We start from the raw sequence: 25,623 nt of genomic DNA, 5'->3' as shown, positions 1-25,623 counted from the left end.
CAGAATAATATACACGTCTAATGTGTCACAGGAATTCAATCAAAATGCACTTTTATTTTTGTGAATTTCATTACTTTGTATGTCCTTGTTTTTCTTTCAAGGGGCTCTTGAATAAAGATTGTAGGAGAATTTTTGGTGATCTGTTTTAATGGTTCGTTGTACAGCTCTGTTTGTCTTTGTCAAATGGAATAAAATACAGTTTAGATGAAAAGTAATAAAGAATTTCAAACCTGAATTCTAAGCTGCTTTATGGTTTGTCTATGGAAAATAATATTATATAAATATATATATACTAAATAGTAAAAATATGAGTTGTCACTGTGGTCTCTGACCATGATGACTTCTACCAAGATATTCAGAGCAGAGAGATACCATCGCTAGTCTTTTGTGTAACCCAAATAATAGCAAATATATTTCCGTCTAAGTACATAGTTTTATCACAGCAGTCGAGTTACTTTCTTTCTCTGTTGGACCTCTCTGAAATCACATATGCATGCTTCTCTCTGCCCATTTCTGCATGTGGTACTATGGAAGTTCATCTTATTTGTCAAAATTAAGCCATTGATAATCCAACATAACCCTTTTCTGAAACTGGAGAAGGAGTCACTTATAGACTCACCATGCCCTGTATGTATATGAGCACTCATATCATCAGTCCTCAAACCGTCCACAGCTTGGACAGCTTGGCTCAGATAGTGGAGAGTCCACTCAGATCCTTCACTCAAGCACATCAACCAGTCAGGACTTAATGATAACACACATATCCATATTTGTGCAGTACAGCCTTTAGTGCTCTGCATGTCACTAGACAAATACTGGGACTTCCTTTTTAATTACATTATTTTATTCTTGTTAATACAAAAAGTTGGACAACATGATGTATGCAGCTATGTAGGCTTGGAGCACATGACAGTTTGACCATCTACATGAGTCTCATCACCCATGAATAGCGTGGATTTAGCCTCTTGTCTGTCTGTCTGTCTCTCTGGGCTCTGGACTCTGGACAGATTCAGCGCCTGCGCACATCGGAGTTTGTCTGCGTGTCGTGTTGATGAATGCTAAAACTGGATAGTCAACATGTCCACCGCTGCTGCTCAACAAAACAATAACGAAGAGCCCGTGCTTCATGGTATGTAGCCCCGTCTGTTTTACCGTGCTCCTACTTCATACGTTCTCAGTGATTGTGTTTGTTTTTGAGCAAATTCATGTGATGAAGATTTTATTGTAAAAGTTACGTCGGATATGTAATTTCCTCTTCTTCTGGGAGGGGTCGAGAGTGATGTTGTTTGACGGCACCGCCGGTCAGCCAATCGCGTTGCGCTAAACATTTGATTGATGGCTTGGCAGCCAATCACGCACACACGTCGGTGTTGACCAGGGTATAACCAAAATAAAAACAAGTTTGGGGACAAAAGACAAAATAAATGTTGCTCTTCTTGATACTATTTAAATATTTTTTTTTCTGTGGGCCGTATCACTTGTTGTGTTTTAGATTCCAAATGAAATTATAAAAGAAGACAATAGTGGCTGCAGACTAGCAGCTACTAAAACATCAAGCTGGTAAAAGGTGTGTTCATACTTAAATCGACAAACACTTAATCCGGAGATTAAAGCTTAAACTCGGCCTGAAAACCGGACGTGCGCTGTATACGTGACATCACAGCTGGAAGGGCGACATGCCTGGGAGAAGTGTCTCCCACTGCCCTCCACAGTTATGCAAGACCTCGCCTGAGAGTAGCACCGATGACACCAACTCGTCTGTAGATGGACCGTGCAAAATAAAATCAAACCTTATCTTCTGCGAGCCCGCAGCGGGGAAAAGGGCGTCGCATGTTATCCCCAGGGTTTACATTGTTTGCTCAACTAAGCCCGCTGGTTGTCAGAGATTACATAACCCCCCTCCTGTCTGGAAAGAGATGTGCAGGCTGTTTTTGTGGGGCAGTGGCACAAAGAAACGCATGTTATCATGGATGCAGAGCGCAGCCAGTTCGTTTGAATGCGGTGCCAGTGGTGCAGCAAATGTGGGTCAGCTATTTTCATTTGAAATGACACAGAGGTGTTGCATAATGTGATACAGTTTGCTGTTAGGTTTGAACTTTATCACAACAAACCTAATTTCCTCTCTCTCTCTGTCCTCTTGACCTTTCTGGTGTCAAGGCTCTTGGGTAGAGCTGGAGCTGAATGGGAACACAGGAGCTCAGGGTGTGCAGATGGACCTGTTAATGACACCGGCTGCAGACCAAATGAATGCAAATGCTGGCATGAGTCAAACTCTGCAGACCTTGGAAGTGGTACCTGAAAACGATGAAACCCTTATTGGAGGACTAGAGCATGTGCCATCATCGTCCTCCATCCACAATGGAGACATGGAAAAGATCCTCTTGGATGCACAACATGAATCAAGCCCGAGTAATTCGTCATGTGACAGGTAGGAATAAAAGCCAGTATTTGGTTTTTACAACTCAAACAGGTGTTGTTATAATTGGTAACAACATGGCAACATATTGACGCAGTCCTCACAGGCCACCAAGTCCAGATCAGGATGAGGGTCAGATAACGTTTGATGTGGATATGTCCAGTCCAAGAGGTAGTCAGGTAAAGCAACCTATTTAACTGTAAAGTGTCAAATCTTTTCAGGTTTGTTGGATTAGACACTAAATTTCTTTACCTCCATGTTTACAGTCAGATGAAGAGAGTGCAGAGAAGGACAGAGAGGAAGACATCCTAATGAACAAAGAAGTAGACTGGGTCGCTGACTGGTCCAGCAGACCAGAAAACATTCCACCAAAGTAAGCAGACTCTCACTACCGCAATCATTCAGCCATAGCGGTGCAGGATATTGTCATGTCATTCATTGGTTGATTTATCATTTCAGGGAGTTCCACTTCAGGCACCCCCGTCGTTCAGTATCTCTCAGTGTGAGAAAGAGTGGAGTCATGAAGAAAGGTGGCATCTTCTCTGCTGAATTCCTCAAAGTCTTCATTCCTTCCTTACTCATTTCACACATCCTCGCTCTTGGCCTCGGGTGAGTCTCAATTGATGCAGCTCTGTTTTCATGTAACACTTTGGTCTGTTTTGTAGTAACAAAGTTAAATTTTTTTTGAGCTGTGTTGATATTTTTACATGCCACCGCAGCTCAAGTGACAGAATTAAGATAGGTCCAAAGAGGAAGAATAATAAGAACAATCATCAGAAAACATCAAATATCATAAAAGAATACACATTTTAAAAAGATGAGACATATATTGCATAGGGAATTATCCAGATGTGAGTATGACCATGTTGCATAGAATATTGGACATAGCGATTTGAGATATATTAGTATTATATATAGTATAAATATATAAAGTGGCAGACGTGTGTATGCAGGTTGGCTCTAGCAGGCTTCTGTCACAAAGCAGTCAACCCCTGAATCATGTAATTATCCCGATCCTCACTGAAACCAATGACTGATGGAGTAGCTGATCACCTGCAAGCTGTAGGCCAAAAACATGTACATGTAAAATATTTTCATGTCCGAAAATGTTTTTAATTAATTAGTTGATGTGGATTTATGGCTTTAATTCACTGTATCCTTAACATCATTGCCATTTTTCACTGTTTCCCGCTATATTTTAATCTGGTTTAATTTAATGCATGTTCTGATTTTTTTTTAAGGGTGTACATTGGAAAGAGAATTGCCACAGCCTCCACCAGCTCTTACTGAACAGATTATGAAGCAGTGCCTGAATGTTCTCCTGTCTCCGAGTCTCTCAGCCATCCTCCTATATTCAAGCTGTGTCTCTGCATCTATTGTACGCCCACAGATCCCCTCCAACCAGCATAATACTCTGTCACATTGTAGATTATTATTAGATTGTTAGTTATAGAGGTATACACATTGCGTAATGTGGTTGCACTTCACATTCCGACACAAGACAACATAGTTGTAGTAGTTAGCAGCTGTCACCAACTTGAATTCAGTAGATAACAGATGTTGGTAGAGCTGGAAAACCGAAGTTATTCTACTGAACTCCAAAGTATGTGACACAGCTTTGGCTTCAGAGTTTGGGAATTCAGTTAAACTTCTCTACTTGTTTTGATATTATGTCATGAGAAATCTGGTCCCCTCTCTAACTGCATCTCTCCTGTGGTGTCTCCATAGGGAGATTCGATGAACCAAAAATATGCACAATGTCTTCACTATAAACTAATTTAATTGGGTCTGGGAACAGAGTGGACTTGTATCGCCTTAACTCTTTAAACTCAACCTTTAAAGTGCAGTGAATTGGGGGGCAGGCAACAAATGATGCTGCACAAGTGGGATTAGTTTTTAAATTCCACTGACTTCTGAAAACAGAAGTTTTATCCTGTTGACTCTTGAGCGTTTCTTTTAACAGCTTTGTTTTCTTGGTGGTTGGAAAGCTTAAATCTAGTATGTAGCTCCAAAATCTGTAGTGGGGTTGTTTGAATACATTATGATAGTGGAATCTGGGCTAGATGGCAATTTACCAGGCCATATGCTATTTTTTTTATTTCTTTTTGCCTACATATCTTCTTTTTTAACATATAACATAGCAGCAGTGGCAAAGTGCCAAATTTGTATCTTTCACCACTGCACATCGGTGATTTATCTTACACTGTTATTTTTCTTATATGTTTAGGTATTCAAAGATGTAGATGTGAAAACACAACTTAAGCTGTGATCTGCCCCATGTAATAGACATAATTTGACACTGTATAATTTGTTTTTGATATTAATGCATATTATATCTTCTGCATTGTGGCAGTGTTAGTAATGTGTTTTTGCTGTTGTTTAATTGTTGAAGAGTCAGTGGCAAACATCACCACACAAGAAGTTATATCCAGAGGCCTCATTTAAGTGAGTCTGACTTATATCTAGAGTTCACTGTGCAATCACATATTATGGCACAATACACAGTGCACAGTATGCATTGAACTTCCAGAAAATGATAGACCTAGAATCTAGACGCATTTCCTGAAGAAAATGTATGTCATTTCTGTGGGTCAACGCCTGATTGATTCTTCTGTAGGTGTTTGTAAATGGATGGCAAAAACATCAGTGGCCATAATGTACAATAAGTGCTGTATTGGTTTTCAGACATCCAACATGCATATAGGCTTTAATGCATTATATAACTAACTTCTGAACTGTATATGTCATCATAACGGGCTTGTGTACAGTTGATCAGTGTGCAATACGGAGCATTTTGGAATTTGAATAAAATTTGTACTGTACACAGTGGCTGAGATATAAATACATAGGAAGTGAATATTTATGTCATAATAACTAATAAACTGCACATATCATCATTATGGGCTTTTGTACAGCTGATTAGTGAGAAGCAGTAAGCACTGAAAGATAATAATAATAATAATAATAATAACAATAACAATAATGTATTCATAATGTACATATGGGTACTATAGAGGCTGATACACTTTTGCAAACAAATGAATAGCACAAAGTAATAATAAGAATGAAATATAATGGCTGTGACCGCTGCATATCCAGGTTTTGGGGATATATTTAATGATGAAATGATTTTTTTCCCCCATCACACCAAGCGAAATACCTTGAAAAACAGTAGGAATGATTACAGAAATATGCTAATACAAAGTTATAAGCCCCCTTTGACAGAAACAATGATTCGTATTTTACACTAATTAACCGTGATCACAATGTAATACTTGTAGTTACGTACCCCCAGAGCCCTGCTGAGCCCCCTGTCAGGTGATGCTCACCTATTTATTTACCCCAAACTGAAACACATCAGAGAAACATGGAGCTACAGCTGAGCAGGGCGGGGTAGTGCGCATGCGCGGTACTCCTTTGTGGCCCTTGTCTTCTTGCTGCTTGTCTGGTCTTCAGGGACCTGTTCCAGCAGTAAATCCAAGGGATAGCACTGACAGCCAAAGATATAACTAGTCGTTCTAGTTATTTGTCTCTTATTTGCTGCACTGTACAAACGTGACCTACTGTCGATATAAAGTGTAAGACGGGCACAACAAGCAGAGCATCCATTCCTCCTTTCATTGGCAGCTGAGGTTTTCCAGTCTAGCTAGCTAGCGTTAGCCAGGAGGCAGGGGACAGCCGCATCACAGGGATCCTCAAAATGTCGGGCTACCAAGGAAAGAAGAACATCCCACGAATTACAGTGAGTATTGTTTAATTATCTGATAAAAAAAAAAAAAAAACACATCCTTCCTTCAGTGGTAGTGATTTATTTTAAACGTCAAACAGTGAGCCTCAGGATTAGCTAGCCAACGCTTAGCTGTCGTGTCCGTACATGTACACTGAAGCTGTCATCAGCAGCAGCAGCAGCAGCAGCAGCAGCAGCAGCCCTGCTCCAGCTCCACATACTGAAAGACAGTGTGGGATGAAGAGTGGTAACCAGACAGTGGGTTTGCAGTCTGACAATTCCTCATGTGGAGCTAGGGGAGGATTGTTCTGTTTAATGATCACGGAGAGTGTGGCCGGGGCAGCTCCTCTTCAGATACAGTGACAGCTCTCCTCCTCAGTCTCCCTGACAGCAGCAGCATCCTCAGCTTCTGGGGTGCAGCTAAAAGGTTTAACAGCTTCCTTTACTGTTATCATATCACCTTTCATCCTGCAACCCATAGCATGCATCCCCTGCATTCTTCAGTGATATCTTTTGGTTTATAGCTTTTTTTTTTTTTTAATTGTTCTAATGCAGCAGGCTTTGTTTTTTTAAAATGCAGATTTTGTGAAATATTACTTGAAATAGGGATATGTCCATGTAATGTTCTAACCCTTATTTGCAGAAGAATGGTGCTGCAGTAAGCACAGTAATGAGGGGCTACAGTAGGGTTGTCGTGGTAGTTATAAGAAGTAAAACCTCTTTTGTAAAGTAGGTCATCCTACAGCACCCATCCAAGCTTTCATCATGCTGCTGTTTTAGGCTGAACTTATATAGCATGGAGACAGCAACTGCTTTATGTTTGATCATTTAATGGGAGTAAACCAGCACAGTTTGCCAAACTGTACTGGCTCAGTGTCAGGCTCTGTTTTGCACAGACACATCTAGGTAGTTGTTGAGTCTTTCTCATAGGTCGAGGCAGGGTTATTCTAGACATCTCAGACACAACATGCAGACAGCTCTAACTCTGCTGCAGTCCCCCAGGCCTTCACAGACACACACACACACACACACAGTCAGAAAGCTTTTAGTTTGGAAATAAGCAGATAGTTTGACTCTGCACAGTCTTAACAAAAAATAACATTAGGTCCCTGAGTAAGTATGTAAAAAATGCTATCACGGCTAGTAAGTAAGTAATGACTACTTCTATTATTATTATTTCTTGCAGTTTTGGTCTGCGCTGCAGGTGACTTGATTATTTTTTGCTTTATGTTTGATGGTAAAATGCTGTCTCCTTGTTTCAGAGTGACCGTCTCCTCATCAAAGGAGCAAAGATTGTGAATGATGATCAGTCGTTCTTGGCTGATATTTACATGGAGGATGGAGTCATCAAGTAAGTTCAATTTGACACAGCTGTTTTTTTTTTCAGAAACATATATATTTTCTCTGTATCTACAAGAAGCTCACTTCCCACTGAAATGCAGATTGTCAATTCATATTTCTTTATTAATTTTCTTTGGTTTATCTTTTATTTGTCTTCTTCAGGCAACTTGGAGACAACCTCATTGTTCCTGGGGGAGTTAAGATCATAGAGGCTCATGGGAGGATGGTGATGCCTGGGGGTATTGATGTACACACCCGATTCCAGAATCCTGACCGAGGCATGGTGGCAGCAGATGACTTCTACCAGGGCACCCGTGCGGCCCTGGCTGGAGGGACAACCACCATCAGTGTGTATTATAAAACACAGAATTCTGCATTTGTTTTCAGCAAGTTTAAAAGCCCAGTAATCCTGCTGCAGGGATTACAACAATGCAGCTGTACATGCCGTTAAGCATATGATTTAATTACGCAGTTTGCTTATGCACATTAATTCCAACCTGTTTGTTTGTGTTTTATAGTTGACCATGTGGTGCCTGAGCCGGGCATCAGCTTGGTTGCTGCTTTCAAACAGTGGAGGGAGTGGGCTGATAGCAAATCCTGCTGTGACTATTCTCTGCACGTGGACATTACTGAGTGGAACAAAGGCACCCAGGAAGAGATGGAAACCCTAGTGAAGGATCATGGTAGGTAGTCAACAGCACAGGCCTCCGTATACAGTCCAAAATCACTGCCTTACGGATACTTATAATTGCATTTGTAAATAAGAGATTTTACTTTTACATTTTTAGTAAGTTTGCAAAGATCTCTAAAAATATGTTTATCATCATTGGATTGTTGTCAAGTATAGACAGATTTATCCGTTTACATTTATACAATAAAGTGTGCAAAATCTGAGGGGTCTAAAAACTGTGAAGCCACTGTTCCTCCCACCTTTACTGGTTGTCTAAAATGTTTCAGTAAAAGGTTTTTCTTTGATGCTGCATGGGGAAAAGTGAACCACCTTTCACTAAAGAGATCAACTTAATCTTTCTGCTTTGTGATTTATATCCTTTGTTATTTTTGCTTTTCTCCTTCGCTCTGGGTTTTCCCTCTTTTGCTCTTTTTATTCCACCTTTGGCTGTTTTCTCTCATAAGTTCTCTATCTTTAGGTGTCAACTCTTTCCTGGTCTATTTGGCTTATAAGGATATTTTCCAACTTTCTGACTCTCAGGTATGCTCAGCTTCTGGTCAGTGTTACTGGGATCGCTGCTTAGTTATCTGTCAGAGCATATGATTTTTTGGCATGTCTTTGGCGTGGACACTTGTCTGACCTGTGAGTTGAACAATGGGTGTCTTTTTCTAGATCTATGAGGTGTTCAGTGTCACCAGAGATCTTGGAGCCATTGCACAGGTGCATGCTGAGAATGGAGACATCATTGCAGAGGTAATGAACTGACTGATCAAGTTGGTCAAGTCTCAGCTGTAAGCAGTTATTTCTGTTGTTGGTCATAACGTTCTGGTGCGGATGTTTTAGGAGCAGCAACGTATTCTAGAGCTGGGGATCACTGGTCCTGAAGGGCACGTGCTTAGCCGCCCAGAGGAGGTAAGATGGAGAACTGTTTGAGAAAAGGTTTTGTGATAATGTAATTTTCAAAACAACAGAACGGTACAGACATGAAGATTGGCTGCCAGAAAATCCATTTTGTGATGACGACTGTCTGTGTTTGCAGGTGGAGGCTGAAGCAGTCAATCGCGCCATCACCATAGCAAATCAAACCAACTGTCCCCTCTACATCACCAAGGTGATGAGCAAGAGTGCTGCTGACGTCATTGCCCTTGCCAGGAAAAAGGGTATAAAGATGATTTTTTTCATTTGCCAATACACTGTACATTTACACGTAGTACTGACATCATCCTGTCTGCTCCCATAGGTGCTGTAGTTTATGGAGAGCCCATATCTGCCAGCTTGGGCACAGATGGTACCCATTACTGGAGCAAGAACTGGGCCAAGGCAGCAGCCTATGTCACTTCACCACCACTCAGCCCTGATCCCACCACCCCTGACTACCTCAACTCTCTGCTGTCATGGTTGGTTCTCTTTGGCAGGATCTAAGGATAGCTGGAACACAATTTGTCGCATTGCTGTTGTGCGCTGCAAACTAAACTTATATGAGCGTATCCTCAGATTTCTTTTTTTTTTTTGGCCTAGTGGGGACTTGCAGGTGACTGGTAGTGCTCACTGCACCTTCCTGACTTCTCAGCGCGCAGTAGGCAAAGATAACTTCACCCAAATCCCAGAGGGCACCAACGGCACTGAGGAGAGGATGTCACTAATCTGGGACAAATGTGTGGTGAGCTTGATATGAACCACTTTTCACACGATCCAGAAACTCTTGCCACAAGTACTTTAGAGCAAATGATCTTTGGAGTATGTTCAGGTGATGATATGTGGTTTTTTTGTCCTGTCCCAAAAGGTATCTGGCAAGATGGATGAGAACCAGTTTGTGGCAGTGACTAGCACAAATGCAGCCAAGATCTTCAACCTGTATCCTCGCAAGGGCCGCATTGCTGTGGGGTCTGATGCTGACCTCGTGCTGTGGGACCCGGATGTTACTAAGATCATCTCAGCTAAGAGTCACAACCTGGTCAGATGGTTACATTGGTTGTCTTGTTTGTTTTTTTTATCCATATTGTCTTTACTATTTTATGTGTCATGTTGAGAACTAATTCTTAAAGGATCAGTGATTTTGATCCTCTTAATTTTTCCATAAGTGCCAGTTGTTTTCCATAACATTCAACCATATTTTAGCTGAATATTTTGCTTAATCCCAAATTGTTAAGATGTCCAGGAGATACGTTTGCATTACTAACTCTATATTATTATAATATTGTAATTAATTCTAATTTCACCTGTACAGCAGTACTAGAACTAGATCCTAACCATCTTGTCAAAGGAAGTGCAATATATATCTGCATGATTTATGTTAATCACATATTGGAGTGCTCTATCAACTCAGAGATGTGTTTTAATTGTCTGCTTGTTAAATCTGTCCTCCCTAGGCTGTGGAGTATAACATCTTTGAGGGCACAGAAGTGCGTGGAGGGCCTCTGGTGGTGATCAGCCAGGGCAAAATCGTGCTGGAGGAAGGCAGCCTTCACACCACCGAAGGCTCTGGGCGCTACCTCAGCCGCAAACCCTTCCCTGACCACGTGTACAAGAGAATAAAGGCTCGCAGCAGGGTGAGTCCTAATTGCAGGTGGTGGAGATTCACAGTTCTTTTAATAAAGGTAGCAGTTGAAGAACACAGCTTGTGGTCTGAAATCTACGCGTGTATTTTTAGCTCACAGAGTTGCGAGGAGTCCCCAGGGGCCAGTATGATGGGCCCGTGTGTGAAGTGACTGTGACACCCAAGTTGATGTCCACAGTCTCCTCAGTGAAGACGTCCCCTGCCAAGCAGCAGCAGCAGCAGCAGCAGCAGCAACAGCAACAGCCGTTTACTCACCAGCCGGTGCGCAACCTTCATCAGTCTGGCTTCAGCCTGTCGGGTGAGTGAAAGCACAAATTTAATCCCCAGCACAACTCGACATTCAGGTTATATTGTATTGCTATAAATTGGATCTTTTCGTTTTGTTTTATTTTTTAGGTGCCCAAATTGATGACAATGTTCCTCGTCGTACCACTCAACGCATCGTGGCTCCCCCTGGTGGAAAAGCCAACATCACCAGCCTGGGCTAAGCTCTTTTCTCTGCTGAGCCAGAGTGCAGGGCAGCAGGGGACCAGAGGCCACTCTTACCACTGCCACATCGTGTCTGTTCACCTCTGACTCCCCGCCACACCCCACCCAAAAGCACTCCATCCATTCTAACACACACTTTCACTATGTCAAAAAAAAAGAAAAAAAAAAAAAGATGCTTCATCTGCCATCTTATATTATCAAGAAAGAATCAAGTGAATTGAAGCAGTTTTTTCTCTTTTGCTGTTTTTAAGCCCAGTTCAATTATTGGTGGAAATAATTTGTTTACATTTTCTGTTATTTTTTGCTGTGCACGGTTGAGCTGTTTAGTTGCCCTCGTGGAAAAGAAAAAAGGTTGACAGTTTTATGAGTGGGCATTTTAGATACGAGTAATGTTTACATTTTTCATCTTGCACTGTTTATTTCCCACTTATTAGTTAGAATGTGCTGGTGGCTGTGTTGCACCACCACCTTTAGTTGTACGTGAAGTCTCCACTGTCCAAGTCGTAACACTGTTAAACTGTTAGACATTTGCTGTTCTAGTACGGAGTTGAAAATACAAGTCATGAAAGATTAGACGTCTCATGACACCTACTGATTTCATCTGAAGTTTGCAGTATTTGATTTTTGGGTTGGTACTGTGTGCAGGTGCACAATTTACCTCAGTCTTCCTTTTGTGTTTATAGTTGCACTTTTTTTTTAAATTCATGTTTTACGTTCTTATTGAGCCATTTTGAAAAGCGCTGACTGCACTGAAAGGAAAAGAAAGGGTACTTGTAGGGTTAAACCCCTCAATCAGCTTCAGCCTGAATAGGGGGGTGGTTGTCACATGACCTTTTGACTAAGGAGATATTTTACATTTTCATTTTTATCATTTAGTTTTTTTCCTCATGTTTGTTTAAAGGTTGTCGGGGCGACAAACGTCCGGTGATGAGTGGGGTGTATATCGTTCAGGACACATACTTCGAAGACGCTAGATGGGAGGTTTGCTGACAACCTCTCTGCACCTGGTGCTATATGACCTCTGCTGTATATGTTTAGATGATGTCCACATTCACACAGCAGTCGCGTAAGCTTTGTAATGAATAGCAACCAGGGTGGAGTCACCGGTTACCCAGCTTTGAGAGAATTTGTGTTGCACCTGTAACAATCCAAATGGTAAAACTGTGTGTGAGCTTGCAACTTTTTCTTTGTGTTGGATTTGTGTGTGTGTTTTTGAATATCTGTTGAATTGAAGTACTTGCCTGCCAGTCCTGTAAGATATTGATAGCACACTGTATCTATGAAGGCTCTTTAAAGAAGTGGAACCATGATCTTTGAGACCTGATGAAAAATGCTTCAGTATGTATATGGAATCCCTCACAGTGTGCTGATGATGTGTCACTGTTGTTGGTGTTAGTGTTGTGAACGAACCACCGGATATCTACTTCTTTTTTCTCTTTCCCCTCCGCCTGCCCAACATCGCTGACACCAGATTCACTTGAGGTAGTAACTGTATTCACCAAATGGCGACGTGTTGTCGGTTACGCAACACCGTGCAACCACACTATAAAACACTGGATTATTTCTTCCTCATTATCTTGTCAAGTGTAGGTTTTGTATGCCAAGCTATAATGTGAAGTTATTTACATGTGAGGAAGCTTTGAGGTTCTTGAATTGTAATGTCGAGCACTCTTGTTGTTGCCCCTCTCCTAACAAGTGCGATACTCTCTCAGTCATGTATGTTTTGTAGGCTAACCAGGGTTTTGGGGGAAATCATCGGTCCTGTCAGCATTTGACCCTATCTATGTTGACCAGTGGATTAAAATTCTAAAAAAGGAAATGTATGGAGTTTTTTTTTAAATACATTAACAACATAAACATAACAAACTTCACTCTATCATTTCTGAAATGAAGTTGTGCATAATTTCTTTTGTTCAGTTTATAAACAGTTTAACATTTTGAGTAAATAAACATTTGTTATTGGGCTTTTGGGAAAACATTTCTGTATGTTCAGACTTACCGTGCAATGATTAGTAGCTGTGAGTAAATGGAAAACTAACTACTTTTTGTCTTGAACAAACAATTTTTGAATAATAAAGTACGTAGGTGTATGCAGCTTATTTGTTTTCACTGCACTGAAGGAGGTAAATGTCTTTATGCTCACTTAAAATCTGAGTTTAAGTCGTGTACACACAAGCAAAAAGTTGTATCATCACAACTAGTTTGGAGGCCACACTGTGCTCAAACAGCACAAACACTGCAAATGAACTTCTCAGTGAAGCAGGAGACATTTTGTTTCTAGTAGTTATTGGAGCAAATAGATGTAATTTTAAGAATTCTTAACAATTAAACTGAACTTTTAAAAATGTAATTCACATAAGATACAAGCAGATCTCTCATAGGGGTTCTTTAATAATACAGTGCCTATAAGGGTATTTTTAGTGTGGCTCTTTTTACTTAGATAAAGGTACTGTGTCTTTCTTCAGACTCCTGATTAAAACAGTAACTTGGTCAGAAAAGCAATTAATTGGAATGAATGAATTAGAAATGTGCCAACAGAGCACTGTCTGCGGTGTGCAAATCCACAGTTCTCAACAAAATCTACTCACAAAGATTTATATAAAGCTCAAATGCAGCTATAAAAACCATATTTTTTTCAATTTCAAATATAAAATCAAATGTTTTTATGTTTTTGAAATTTGGGAATTACTTCTTTTGTTGAGTCACACAGTAAATGCAGAGAGATTGACGAGTCACTAGGTGGAGGCACAGATTCGTGATGCACAGCCTCGGCTTCAGGGCAGCATTTTGTTGTTCCAGCTCCTTCGACACTTCGCCCACAGGGATGCTTCCAGTCAAGTGAACTGAGTAAGAGAACAGCTACGTCACACAGTGAATGCACACAAATGCAAAGTGAAACTGGAACGAAGCCCTCGTTTGACAGATGTCCAATTAGGACTCAACATGATGAGTGCTCTGATTAAACTAAAGAGGGGAAATCCTACAATAGTAACATCATCACGGCAGGTTGAGAACTTTAGAGAAAAAAAAAAAAAGACTTTACAAAGCTAAACCCTCCTGGGAGAAGTGTGCAAACATGAGTCACCAGCAGCTCCCACTGTGCTTTCAATCCACTGAAACACAGACAGCTACATCTATTACAAGACTGCGATCCCTCTCTGGATTGATCTGTCACCACTACAGTATCATCATGAACATCAGTTTCTGTACAGGCATTCATGGGCAAATGTATTCATCTGGGAAATCAATGAGTGTTGGTTGAATAATTTGTAAATGCATGATGGAAGAACACTAATGTAGATTATACACTTATTGATCATTTCACCACAAATACATTATTATTAGCACTGATGATACACAGGAAGGGTGTTCCTGCCCTGCTCCAGTTTATATCCGACTCATGCAATGCGGAAGATCTAATTATGGTATTAATTACAGCTATTGCCTGTAGAGGATAATATCTTCATAAAGCATGACACACAAGTATTTGTTGGCTCAGCCTTTTGTTCATAATCCCACCACTCTCCATAGAAACAGACAATAGAGGAAGGGGTGAATTAGGTTATCGCTACCATCTGCAGTTTAGTGCTGAGGCTGGTAGCTCTTCTTCTAATGGCATCTGTGCAGAGATGGTGTGATTTACAGGTTCACAGAAATGCCAGTCAATGACAGCGCGGACACAGACAGCCACTCTCGCTGCATTGCCGGTGTCCTTCCCCTGTGGGAAAGCTGTCGACTTCACTTCTACGACTGAACTTAACACGCAGAGGGGGATGTTGGCTTAACGATGCATCTCTTCCCTCTCAAACTCACCAAGGGACGACATCGTGGTTCTGTAGCCAGGAGAAAGTAAATCAATATGTTTTGCAGAGGGTGTCCTCTTGCCCTTTGATGCTTCTGCGTGAACAGAGAAACACTTTGCAGTCTCGAACTCTCCCTCTAAACTCACTCAATTTTGCACCTTTGCACTAGGAAACAGCACCCATGCAGAAGACCTTTAAAAGGCTATGTGCTTTCTATGCGGGTGGGGGCTAAAAAAGACAGAAACACAAGGAGTACGGCCTGAGAGAAAAATATCCGAGGCTGTGTATGACTTAGTTTGACATCTCTAAATCTGGTGGATTTTTTAAGAGGCTTGGGGGCCAGTCAGGATTGAGGTCAGTAACCACAAGGTCAGTTAAAATTCCATGGAAATATATTAAGGCATCCATCTGGCACCACTTTGAGGTATAAAATTGTGGGAATGTAGACAAATGAATTATAAGTTTTGAGAGGCTATTTATTTAGTGAATCAACCCCCCGAAAAAAAGGAAAGAACCAACTGTAGGAGTCAAAAAAAATGTCCTCACGAGTCCCTTGTTAGGAATATGTCATACAAATTTATTATAATGTGACATGGAAGTTCGCAAGGTCTCTTAGTTTTTACTGTGTACAGAGCAGTACACAAACAACATTGTTGACAACAGGAAGAGCGTTAGACAAACTTTGGAAACAGTGCAAGCACCACTGACCAGCTTTTGTTAAATATTTGGTGAAATCATGCAACATATAAAATGTTCCTATATACATTCTTACACATTTGAATTCATCTTCCATAATATAAAATATGTAAACATGTAGAAATCTGCTGGTCTCGAGGAAATGATTTCACTATTTCTCTACACTATGTATCTTCCTATTCTTTCATTTAGTCCACCTCAGGGGACTGCTTACAGCATCTTTTTTTCCACACTTTCAAAATCTGAAAGATAAATTTTCCCAGTCAGTACTTTGTGGTAGTTTGTGTTCAAAAAAGTTAACAAGCCTGTGACAATTCTTTGTACAGTGACAAGGTTACGTCCAGAGAAAAGAACACAAACACAAAACAATATTAAAGCTGGAATATTTCAAATGTAAATTTCAAAGCAGCCGTGATTATAACACATCTCATCCACTGTGATGTTAACAGGGCAAGGGGAAATACATTCTCATCTGTGACCCCAGGATAGGAGAGTCATGACTAATGGATGAAGGATTACAGTGGTTATACAGGCTCTCCTTTTTCCGACAGGGACAGTTGGTGGATTTTAATGGTGGGAAGGTTTCCGACAGGAGGGGGTTGGGCACAGTCTGACTCCTGCGGGGGAGTCCCACCACTCAGGATGCAGCAGCAGGTCCGGCGGAAGCTTTTACTGCAGAGTTTGGCCACTTTAGCCCTGTGCATCTCAGCCGGTCCAGACCCATTTGTGGGGCCCGTAGAAAAGACCCTCCACTCTCTGCTGTCCCTGGAAGAAGGAGTTCTGGACAGGGCCATAGAAGAAGAAGGGCTGAGACGACAGGGAGCACCCCTGTTGTCCAGGCTCAGCGTGAGGGGTTGGCTGTGACCTTGAGTTTGGCTGTGACTTGCGCTCAGGTGAGGATGGTCTGGTCTGGGAGTCATTCTCAAACAGTGGACCCCAAGTAGACTCTGGAAAGCTTTCTTAAACTCCTGGTTGGAGCACGGGTAGATGATGGGATTAATGCAGCTGTTGAAGTAACCGAGCCAGAAGGTGATCTTGAACACGGTGTCTGAAGGCCTGTATGCAGGGAATATGGAGCCTGTGGGGACATTAAACACACAAGGCTAATTAATGTTACAGCAGAACATCAAAATCCAAACTCACTGTCTGAAACTGTTTATTTGATACGTTAGAAACTAACAGTCTACAGTCACGCTCCAGTGCTCCGTAAGGCGGCAGTTAGGCACAACAGGGATTTGAGCTAAACAGCAACATTATCATGCCATCATCCTCAGTTAAAAAAGCTGGTTTAGGATGTAATACCAAGGTAAAACCAGATCACCAGGACATTTACTAATTGATATTAAAGTATCCGTCAGGGTGCTGGGACTGTCATTACTGTACCTAATCATAAACCCAAACAATGATTCATCAATAATTGATCTGGTGATCAAATGTGATCAAAAGACTTAGTTAATCTTAATTAATTTATCTAAACACATCATGTACAGTAAATGTCTGTGTCAACTCATCTAGATGATGCCAAGCTGTCTGACAAAGAGGAAGAAGACAAACACTTTGACCTACAGGTGGCGCTGCACAAAAATCAACAGATAAACAAGATTTGTTCCATGGGGATCGTGAATATAAAACAGCTCTGACAGCCCATCCAACAGGCTAACGTGGCTAAAATCCCTTTTCTTAGAGCTCCAGTCACTTGCTCTATTTCATTTGAACTCAATCTCTGATTAATTGAATATTAAGACATTGTTCCTCAGATGTACTGTATTTCAGCTTAAGATAATTTATTTTCAATTCTTTTTATCCATTTTCAAAAAAAAAAAAAAAAGGCTCTTCCCACTTGCCACTAAGGTTAAAGATGTGAATGAAATTGCCATCACAAATCAGACAGCTCAGTCAAAAGAGCGAGTGAGTGGGATCCTTAATGAATAAGCAGAGAAAATGGCTTAACAGGCACAATACATGCAGGCCTGTTTGTCACTGTAAATGTAGGTGACTCTTCACTTATCCTGTGGCTGCCAGAGAAACATTAAAATAATTAAATGGCTGACGTCTTGTGTGGCTGCAATATATCTATCTGTCATCTATCTTCAGAGATAGAAGGCGAGAAGCTGTCTTGTGAAATGCTTTATTGGGCAAGCTGTTGCAGACAGTTAAACGTGGGCTTTTGAAAAATGAGCTCGTGCTCTAGAGATAGATCGAGAGCAGAGCTGGAGAGAGTTTGAGAGCAAATTATTTTGAGCCTGGCTGTACAGCTCATACATTTTATCCCCAGCTGTGCAGAAAAGAACAATTCTATTATTGCTGGTACCCTTGATGGATTCCTTTTTTAAGTGTAAACAGAAAAGTATTGCAGCTGTTAGATAAATATTGTCTTGTCAAAATTCAGCAAAGCATCATATGCAAAACTGTTTAACTGCAATTTGCGTAATGTTGACTTCAACGAAACAAACTGCAGAGAAAAGTCACATTACCCAGAACGTAATCTGTCACAGTTGAGATACAAGTTGACAAGATAGACAAAATAGTGCTAAAGGTATTAAAATATCCTAAAATCAAGATTTTTAACTTTGATTTTAAAGCAGCGCTAATTGATTTTTGGCCACATGGGGCAGCATCTTGAAGTTATTGTTACAAACATTTGACTATTGTAACAGTTTCTGTCTTTCTGGCCACCTGACTGACTCACAATGTTTTGCTCTTTAGCAGCTAAATTTCCACCTTGTTCGCAGGTTACTTGTTTAACTGGGAGCTTTAAGGTTGTTAAGTATGGGCCACATGGGCGGCAGCACAGCGCGCCTACCTAATAAAATTCAGAATAGTGGTGATCAGTTTCTGATCACACTTTTATAGGTTACATCAATGATATCATGTCACAGAAACTGTGTGGTAATAAACCTTGTTGGACTGGGAGTCCTAACCCTAACTCTCTGTTATAGGAATAGTAGCTCCTTCAGGAATATCTCAGTGTGCAGCCTATTTACATAGAGATGCTTACCAACTGCTGTCACAAAGTGAAAAGGAGATAACCCTGAAGTAGGCAACAACTTTGGCCCTGAAGGAGAAAGGAGCCTCTCCTGTGCAACTCTGTGGGGGCTCAATCAAAAATTGCACTGCTAACTTTGTAAACTAATATAATATAGACATATTGTTATAGACCTATTGCTGCATTTCTTCTGGCTGCTAACGCTCATCAGTTTTAATCATGCCATTGCTGAGCAGATTTTATATAAGGCACTTAAGGTATACTTTGCATCAAGGAGGGCAAGAAAAGTCAGGTTTTAGATCACAGCTGTGTCATTTAGTTTGTGTGATTGTTTGATGCAATAGGGACAAAAATGTTAAAAAGCATAGTTGAGCTACGGTGAAATGCAAAGTTGCATGACTAATATCTTGTATCTTTCACATTATGACCCATTGTTTATATAAAGATGTTGGTTAGTGCAGCTTTAAACAGAAATATATGGCGTGCTCTAAGATATGTAGATATGATATGTACACCATGACATCACTATTACAGGTGTGGTCAAAGGGCCACCAGATATACCAATTAGATGTAAAACGTTTAACTAAACAGGGCACTGAAACACTGCTTTTCATTCTGCCTGATCACATCATTTTGGTACATTTCATTGCCTTATTAGATAGTGATGGACAAAAGGTGGCAGAAAAGGCTAAAACAGATTGACTTCATGGTTAGTATCTTAATATCTTACACCACGAGGGCACCCTGTGAAGTTATGCTTTGAGTTACCAACAGCTTGTTTTACACATCTTTCCAGAGCCCAGCTTAAATATATGATATTTACACAGAGCCTAACAACTCACTTGTTTTTAGTTTTTGACATGACCAAATTCCCACACTATATTTTTTCCCTTTGACAAAATAATGTTTATGGCTATAAACCATCTCTGACAATCACAATGAATGTGGTCCTACACATCAGAACAAAATCACTGCCTGGTGATTCACTGCTAAATCTATCATTGTCTACAGACTTATGTGGCAGCGGTATGCAGCCCGACGGCAGCATCAGTAAGGGAGCATTGTTAAACTGAGGCTTTTCTTTATTTCCCAGTCCGGAAAGTACTTAACCGAATAGTAGCAGCTATATTTACAAGCATGAGAGCATGGAAGAAATACAAACCCTGAGGGATTTGTGAGGGTTTTGCCATATCTCATATCTACTTGGCTTAGATTTCCCTTTCACATTCCCTCCATATTTACACCAGCACATATAGTGCACACATGACTGGCAAGCTGTGTGATTTCCTTCGCAGCTTATCTTCATCAAGCTGGGTGTTCTTGAAGGGACCCTCATATAAGGTTTGACGCTGATGTGATGGCTTGATCTATCATTCCCAGACTGGCTTGACACTTCATTCAAGGGTCAATGTTTGAAATATGCAATTCTGTGCTTTTGTTTACAGACAGGAGTGCACTGGAGGCTGTCGGAGACTTGAAAGATTTATTGAGCCTATTTATAGAGTGTCTACCTGGATGAGTCCAAGCATTTACTATAACGCTCAAGACTTATGTGAACAATAGTAAATTCATTGTATTCAAGTATTACAAACCGCAACCACTTAAAAACCTGGCAGCAGCATAAATCGATGAATGGGTCTGTAATTAATGTAGAAGTTATATATAGCTTTCCTAAAGTAGTCTGACTCATACATGCAGGTGATCAAATATATGAAAACATGAAAACTGTGTTTAATTTGTAAAATATTGTGACCGACTGTCCTCTGCCTCTTGAAAGGAACAGCGATTTCTTTCACGGTTGTTGCTTTGAGGTACTGGACATCATCTGGTTCGGAAAAGTTAAAACTGATATACAGTAGGTGTAAAAGATGAATGTCATAATACTCACCAATGGGTAGCACCAGGAAAAAGGGCAGCCAGCACAACACGAAACAGCCAACCACAATGCCCAAAGTCTTGGCGGCCTTCTTCTCACGTGAGAACTTGAGCAGCCGCAGGGCGAAATGTGTGCGGCTGCGAAGGGCCTCGTCCTCTGTTATAGTTGTGTTTCCTCTATGGATCCTGAGTATCACCTGCTCTGAATCTGACTTATCTGTCTTGTGGCCCTCCCTCAATCCCTGGGTCTCTCTGTAAGCTACCACATAAACCCGACAGTACATGGCTAGTATGATGGCCAGAGGGAGGTAAAAGGAGCCCACCGCAGAGAAGATAGCATATCCCGGCTCCTCTGTGATCTTGCAGATGGTCTCATCCTCTGGTGCTGGCTCCTTCCAGCCAAACAACGGTCCAACGGATATGATGATAGACAGCACCCACAGGAGCATCACTGCAAACAGAGCCCTGCGTTTTGTCATTATAGCCGGGTAACGCAGAGGGTAACTCACTCCAATGTAGCGGTCCACAGAGATCACGCAGAGACTCATAATGGAGGCAGTGCAGCAGAGCACGTCCACAGCTGCCCAAACATTACAGAAGACCCTTCCAAACACCCAGCGATCCAGGATCTCAAAAATGGCAGAAAAGGGTAGTACGGTGGAGCTGAGCAGCAAGTCGGCCACTGCCAGATTAACTATAAAATAATGTGTGACTGTCCTCAAGTGTCGATGACAAACTACCGAGAGGATTACCAGGATGTTTCCCACCACTCCAAAAACAATGAAGACACCGAGAATCAATCCCAAAACCACAGTCTTGACCACGTTGAGCTCTGGGACTAAAACCTGGCTGCAGTTGGAGCAGTTCTGTATCAGAGGAGCTGGGGTCATATTGTCCAGAACAGGAACCATTTACTCCAATACTAAGCTGATGCTTGATACTGTCCTGCACAGGTAGACTGAAACACACACCTATAAGTTCACTACAGGAGAAAAGGACATCAGGGCATTGTCATAAATACCATTAGAGTAATGATCACATTAAATCTGTCTTGTCAAGACATCATTTAAATGATAATGCCTCTGGCAAATGACCCATTACGCTGGCAATGCATCAAGAAAAATAAAACTACAGGATGCATGCAGAAACACTGAGAGGGAAATATAATAGATGCAGACAAAGCCTACTGTGGTGAAATCTGGTAATCCATCTTGAAAATGTTGCTGATGTTAGAACTGGCTGTTATTACACAGCTGGTACAAACCACTTTTAGCAATGCATTATAAATAGGAGAGACAGATGGGTGTACACACCTAGAAAAATCTTCACATGTTCTCTGAATGGAAAAATTGTGCTTCATTATCTCAGAAACTGGAGTAAGAAACCACTTGTCTGGGTAGGATGATCGGAGAGCAACAGTCAGCATCCAGGTCTCTCTTGTCGAGCGCAGGGGGCAATTTCAGCATGAACACAACGCGTAGGATACAGCAACAGCATCCAGTGCCTTTGAAAAGAGAGATAGAATAATCTGGTTTGAGGGAAATGACACATCAATCGCATACAGAAAAAAAAAAAAAAAAACACAAATGCATTCATCCTTGTTTTGTGTATTGTTTCATTTTTGCAGCTTTTCTTTTCCGTTTCCATGTTACCACAGCTCAGACCTATCAAGCCTGTGGGTGAAAGACAATGTCTAAACCACAGTAGCCGTCAGATCAATGTGACCACAACCTCGTCTTGTGCTTATCGACCAAACAGAATGTGAGATTGACGAATAAAGGAACCAATATCAGGACTGACCAGTTGCCTGCTTCACTGACTCATCTGGAAAACACTGCGCAATTAAAACCCTAGATGGCACTAATCCAAACCAAGACCTAAAGTGGATTTTATTGCCGCTTTGTGACGCTAAAATAATCTTCAACTGACCTGCACCAAAATAACCCTGACCTTGCTCTTAATCCCACCTCCAAGCAAATCAATAAGCCACTGAGGTTTAGCCAATACAGTGTTACAGTCTGACATTAATTGATGTGTGTGCATCCCTTTATTTGGATTGAGCCGCTGCTCCAGAGTGGTTTAAAGGAATTCAACACAAATTCAGTTCGTGTCAACAGGTGACTAGCTTAGCTCTCTCTAAAAGATTAAAAAAATAGATTAAAAAAAATGTAAAACAAAAAACCAAAAACAACTAACTTCACATGTTGGGTTGTGTACTTACAGTATGTTATAACATTAATGAATTTGCTTCATGCTATAAGTTCCATTGTTAATTACTCATTTCGTTACACAACCCAGTAGGTGTGCAAAATATGACATGTTAATTAGTGAGCTTTAGATGCTGCTTTCATTCACTGCCTGTTGTACTGTGCTCCTGCAGCACTGCTGAATCACTCTTTCTGACTTTGATGCGTTGAATTAAATTTATTTGAATGTTCTGTCTGTTGGCTTTAAAACAATGTCTTAGTACCACGCAAACTCTTCCATTTTGACAGATGTGAAATTAATCTTGTCTGCGCAGATTACTGACATTGGTAAAGTGGATGTTCCTTAAACTAAACGTAGATTAGATGGGACTAGAAAAAGTAGTGTGGCCGTGCTGACGATTTTCGGATTTTGTTAAGCTGCTTTATTGGAGACTAAATTAAAAGTTCATCTGAGTTGTCCTCTTTTCTACTGAGTGTGTTTCTTATCTATCTATCTATCTATCTATCTATCTATCTATCTATCTATCTATCTATCTATCTATCTATCTATCTATCTATCTATCTATCTATCTATCTATCTAAAGCCGGGGTCTATTGTGCAAAGATAATGGTGAGGGTGAAGGCATTATGCAGTCCCCTCAAGTCCTTAGCCTCCTCCTCCCCTTTATTGCTCCTCGCCACACTATTAACCAATGGCTGACCTTTTTCTCTGCGCCCCACAAACCCGTGCTCCGAATAGGATGTACAGCTGTTTAACATGTTTGATGGAGTGTTATGGCTCAGGTTAGCTCCTGTCCTGTCCAGACACAGCGAGGCGAAACCTGGACTCACGCAGCCATCATAGCGCAGCACCCGCCAGCTTCTCCCACCCACTCAAGCAGAGAGAGGAGGTAGTGAGCTGCTGTCTCTAAAGTAATTATGAAAGTAAGAGTCACATTTTTATCCACAGGAGCATCGCAGGGGAACATTACAGCATCATCAATTTCTGTAGAAAAAATTAAGTTACCTCAGCATAAAATATGAAGCGTCTCTGCTGCATTCAAAAAAAGAACTGGAAACAATAAGTTTGATGGATTTCATGTCGGAGAAGTTCAGTGTTATCGACTTGATCCATTTAGTCGTGTAAAGGGGTTCCAGGTTAGTTTTACATTACAGAATTTAGGTGGCAGACGATCTTATCAGTACAAGTAATAAGATGTAGATGTAGCACTTGTGTCTGCTCAGTGACTTTATTACATCCTTGAAGGGTCTCTCTTCCTCTTTTCTTTTATCTTTTTGTCATTTTAATCAGAGACAACGTGCTCACACTAGAAGAAGGACTTCATTTACATTGAGCTCCTACGATAAAAGACCTGTTGATTTCACTGAACAGTAAAGCACACTGACATTCACAGAGAGGATCCATGTGGGGTTACCCAGGGAAAGAACCGAGTGGAAGGGAGCAGGTAGGTTAGATGCCTTGCTCAGGGGCACACACGGTTCGCTTTGTTTTTAAAACACGGAATGATCTACATATATAGTATATTTAAGTTCTTGATTGTGTTGATGTGATTGATGAGTAGTTGTTGCTGAGGGTTGGAAAGGAACAATAACATAATGTTGGACATGAAGACAGGTGGAGGCACGCAGGCTCTCTGTCTACAGGTATTTTAATTTGACCTGGAGTTAACATCCATCCTGGCTCTAGTGTAATGTCAACCTCTTCACTGGTGTGACCAGGTTATTCCTGAGGCCTCTTTGCAGGATTAGAGGTGATAGCCCACCTGATATAAAGTGACATCCACCTTTACAAAATCACACACAATGAGATTTCTGGCCAGTTGTTATGGTCACTGGTCACTAGAGACCTCCCAGCTATTATCTAATATATCATTAGATGGTTTTCTCTTATTTTTAACACTTCAGATTATAGACAGAGATTCAATTAAACAGAAATAGCATCCTACACACGGACTAACCTATGTTTAGCTCAGTGCAAACCAGCGTTTTATTTGAGACTGGGAAATCACGCAGGCTGGAAATACACTATCTTCGCTACTTCTGCGCAATTGATCATTAGGTGACACTGAAATTGGGAGAAGTCGATGATGTTTTTAATCCAGAAGTCCGCGCGTTTGTCCAGGAACAATGAAACCTGTCCACCGTCTGCAGCACCAACACGTACCATCACACACATGAGGCGCGTCAATTAACAGAAGCAATAACAGAGGAAAATAAGCACCCACTCCAACTGGTTCCAATAAATGCCTTATAATTCAATTTCCTGGGACTCACCTAACTTTGAGTTGGATTTTCACATCCCCGACGGCTTCCCTGAGCCACATTTGGACGCGGTGCTGTTTGGCGACTCGCACCAGGAGACGGTTGCGCTCATGACGGAGAGCGCTCACATCTGCCGGCGTAAGCGTCCGACCTTCAGGTGCTCCAAGTCTCTTCTCGTGATGATGAGCACCAGATGACTCACTGCTTTTTCTTCGAACCACTTTCTCTCTCACCCCCCACCCCTCTCGTGCAATCCCCCTCTGTTCCACCGCCCCACCAACCATCCTCATCCTCACATCACCTCACCCAGCTTCAGCATCACTCCCCCGTGCGTCATCGCAGCCAGTCACCGTCTGACAAAAATCACTTTTTCATTCAGAAATGTTTCAGTAACGAGCGTCACTCACCTTGTCAACCTGTCAACCTGCAAGACAAAACAGAGGAAAGAAAAGTGTATGAGGAGGTGCTTCATACAGTTTGACGTTTGAATTCCCCGCAGATCAGTTCAGATCATCATGAGTTTTATTTATAATTAGTTTAAAACTCCTCTTGCCAACTTTTGTTTGTGTTTCTTGTCCTTATTTTTAGTAAGTT

General features: G+C 41.2%; 3 protein-coding genes across 4 annotated transcripts; 2 read left to right on the top strand and 1 right to left on the bottom strand.

Annotated features, from left to right (window-relative positions):
• Nucleotides 1-1,034: 1,034 nt before the first annotated feature.
• bnip3la (BCL2 interacting protein 3 like a) lies at nucleotides 1,035-5,314 on the top strand. Of its 2 annotated transcripts, none has more exons than XM_026343390.1 (6): nucleotides 1,035-1,129; nucleotides 2,158-2,428; nucleotides 2,523-2,595; nucleotides 2,683-2,789; nucleotides 2,876-3,025; nucleotides 3,658-5,314. In XM_026343390.1, the coding sequence occupies exons 1-6, from the start codon at nucleotides 1,078-1,080 to the stop codon at nucleotides 3,704-3,706; spliced, it is 702 nt and encodes a 233-aa protein (XP_026199175.1). In that variant the 5' UTR covers nucleotides 1,035-1,077; the 3' UTR covers nucleotides 3,707-5,314. The 2 variants fall into 2 exon arrangements, with proteins under 2 accessions (XP_026199175.1, XP_026199174.1); XM_026343389.1 differs by having other exon boundaries at nucleotides 2,514-2,595.
• A 533-nt stretch (nucleotides 5,315-5,847) lies between these two features.
• dpysl2a (dihydropyrimidinase like 2a) lies at nucleotides 5,848-11,947 on the top strand. Its single transcript, XM_026343387.1, has 14 exons — nucleotides 5,848-6,158; nucleotides 7,406-7,494; nucleotides 7,647-7,831; nucleotides 8,003-8,167; nucleotides 8,633-8,694; nucleotides 8,827-8,907; nucleotides 8,998-9,066; nucleotides 9,194-9,314; nucleotides 9,395-9,551; nucleotides 9,673-9,814; nucleotides 9,938-10,108; nucleotides 10,524-10,703; nucleotides 10,805-11,009; nucleotides 11,108-11,947. The coding sequence occupies exons 1-14, from the start codon at nucleotides 6,117-6,119 to the stop codon at nucleotides 11,197-11,199; spliced, it is 1,761 nt and encodes a 586-aa protein (XP_026199172.1). The 5' UTR covers nucleotides 5,848-6,116; the 3' UTR covers nucleotides 11,200-11,947.
• Nucleotides 11,948-16,216: 4,269 nt separating this feature from the next.
• adra1aa (adrenoceptor alpha 1Aa) lies at nucleotides 16,217-25,171 on the bottom strand. The gene is made up of 4 exons (XM_026343388.1): nucleotides 25,042-25,171; nucleotides 21,874-22,064; nucleotides 20,574-21,518; nucleotides 16,217-16,777 (listed from the first exon to the last, which is right to left on the bottom strand). The coding sequence occupies exons 3-4, from the start codon at nucleotides 21,469-21,471 to the stop codon at nucleotides 16,224-16,226; spliced, it is 1,452 nt and encodes a 483-aa protein (XP_026199173.1). The 5' UTR covers nucleotides 21,472-21,518; nucleotides 21,874-22,064; nucleotides 25,042-25,171; the 3' UTR covers nucleotides 16,217-16,223.
• Nucleotides 25,172-25,623: the final 452 nt, after the last annotated feature.

Source organism: Anabas testudineus, chromosome 9, assembly GCF_900324465.2.
Source record: "Anabas testudineus chromosome 9, fAnaTes1.2, whole genome shotgun sequence".
Classification (NCBI taxonomy): domain Eukaryota; kingdom Metazoa; phylum Chordata; class Actinopteri; order Anabantiformes; family Anabantidae; genus Anabas; species Anabas testudineus.
This window is presented reverse-complemented; position numbering and strand designations above follow the sequence as displayed.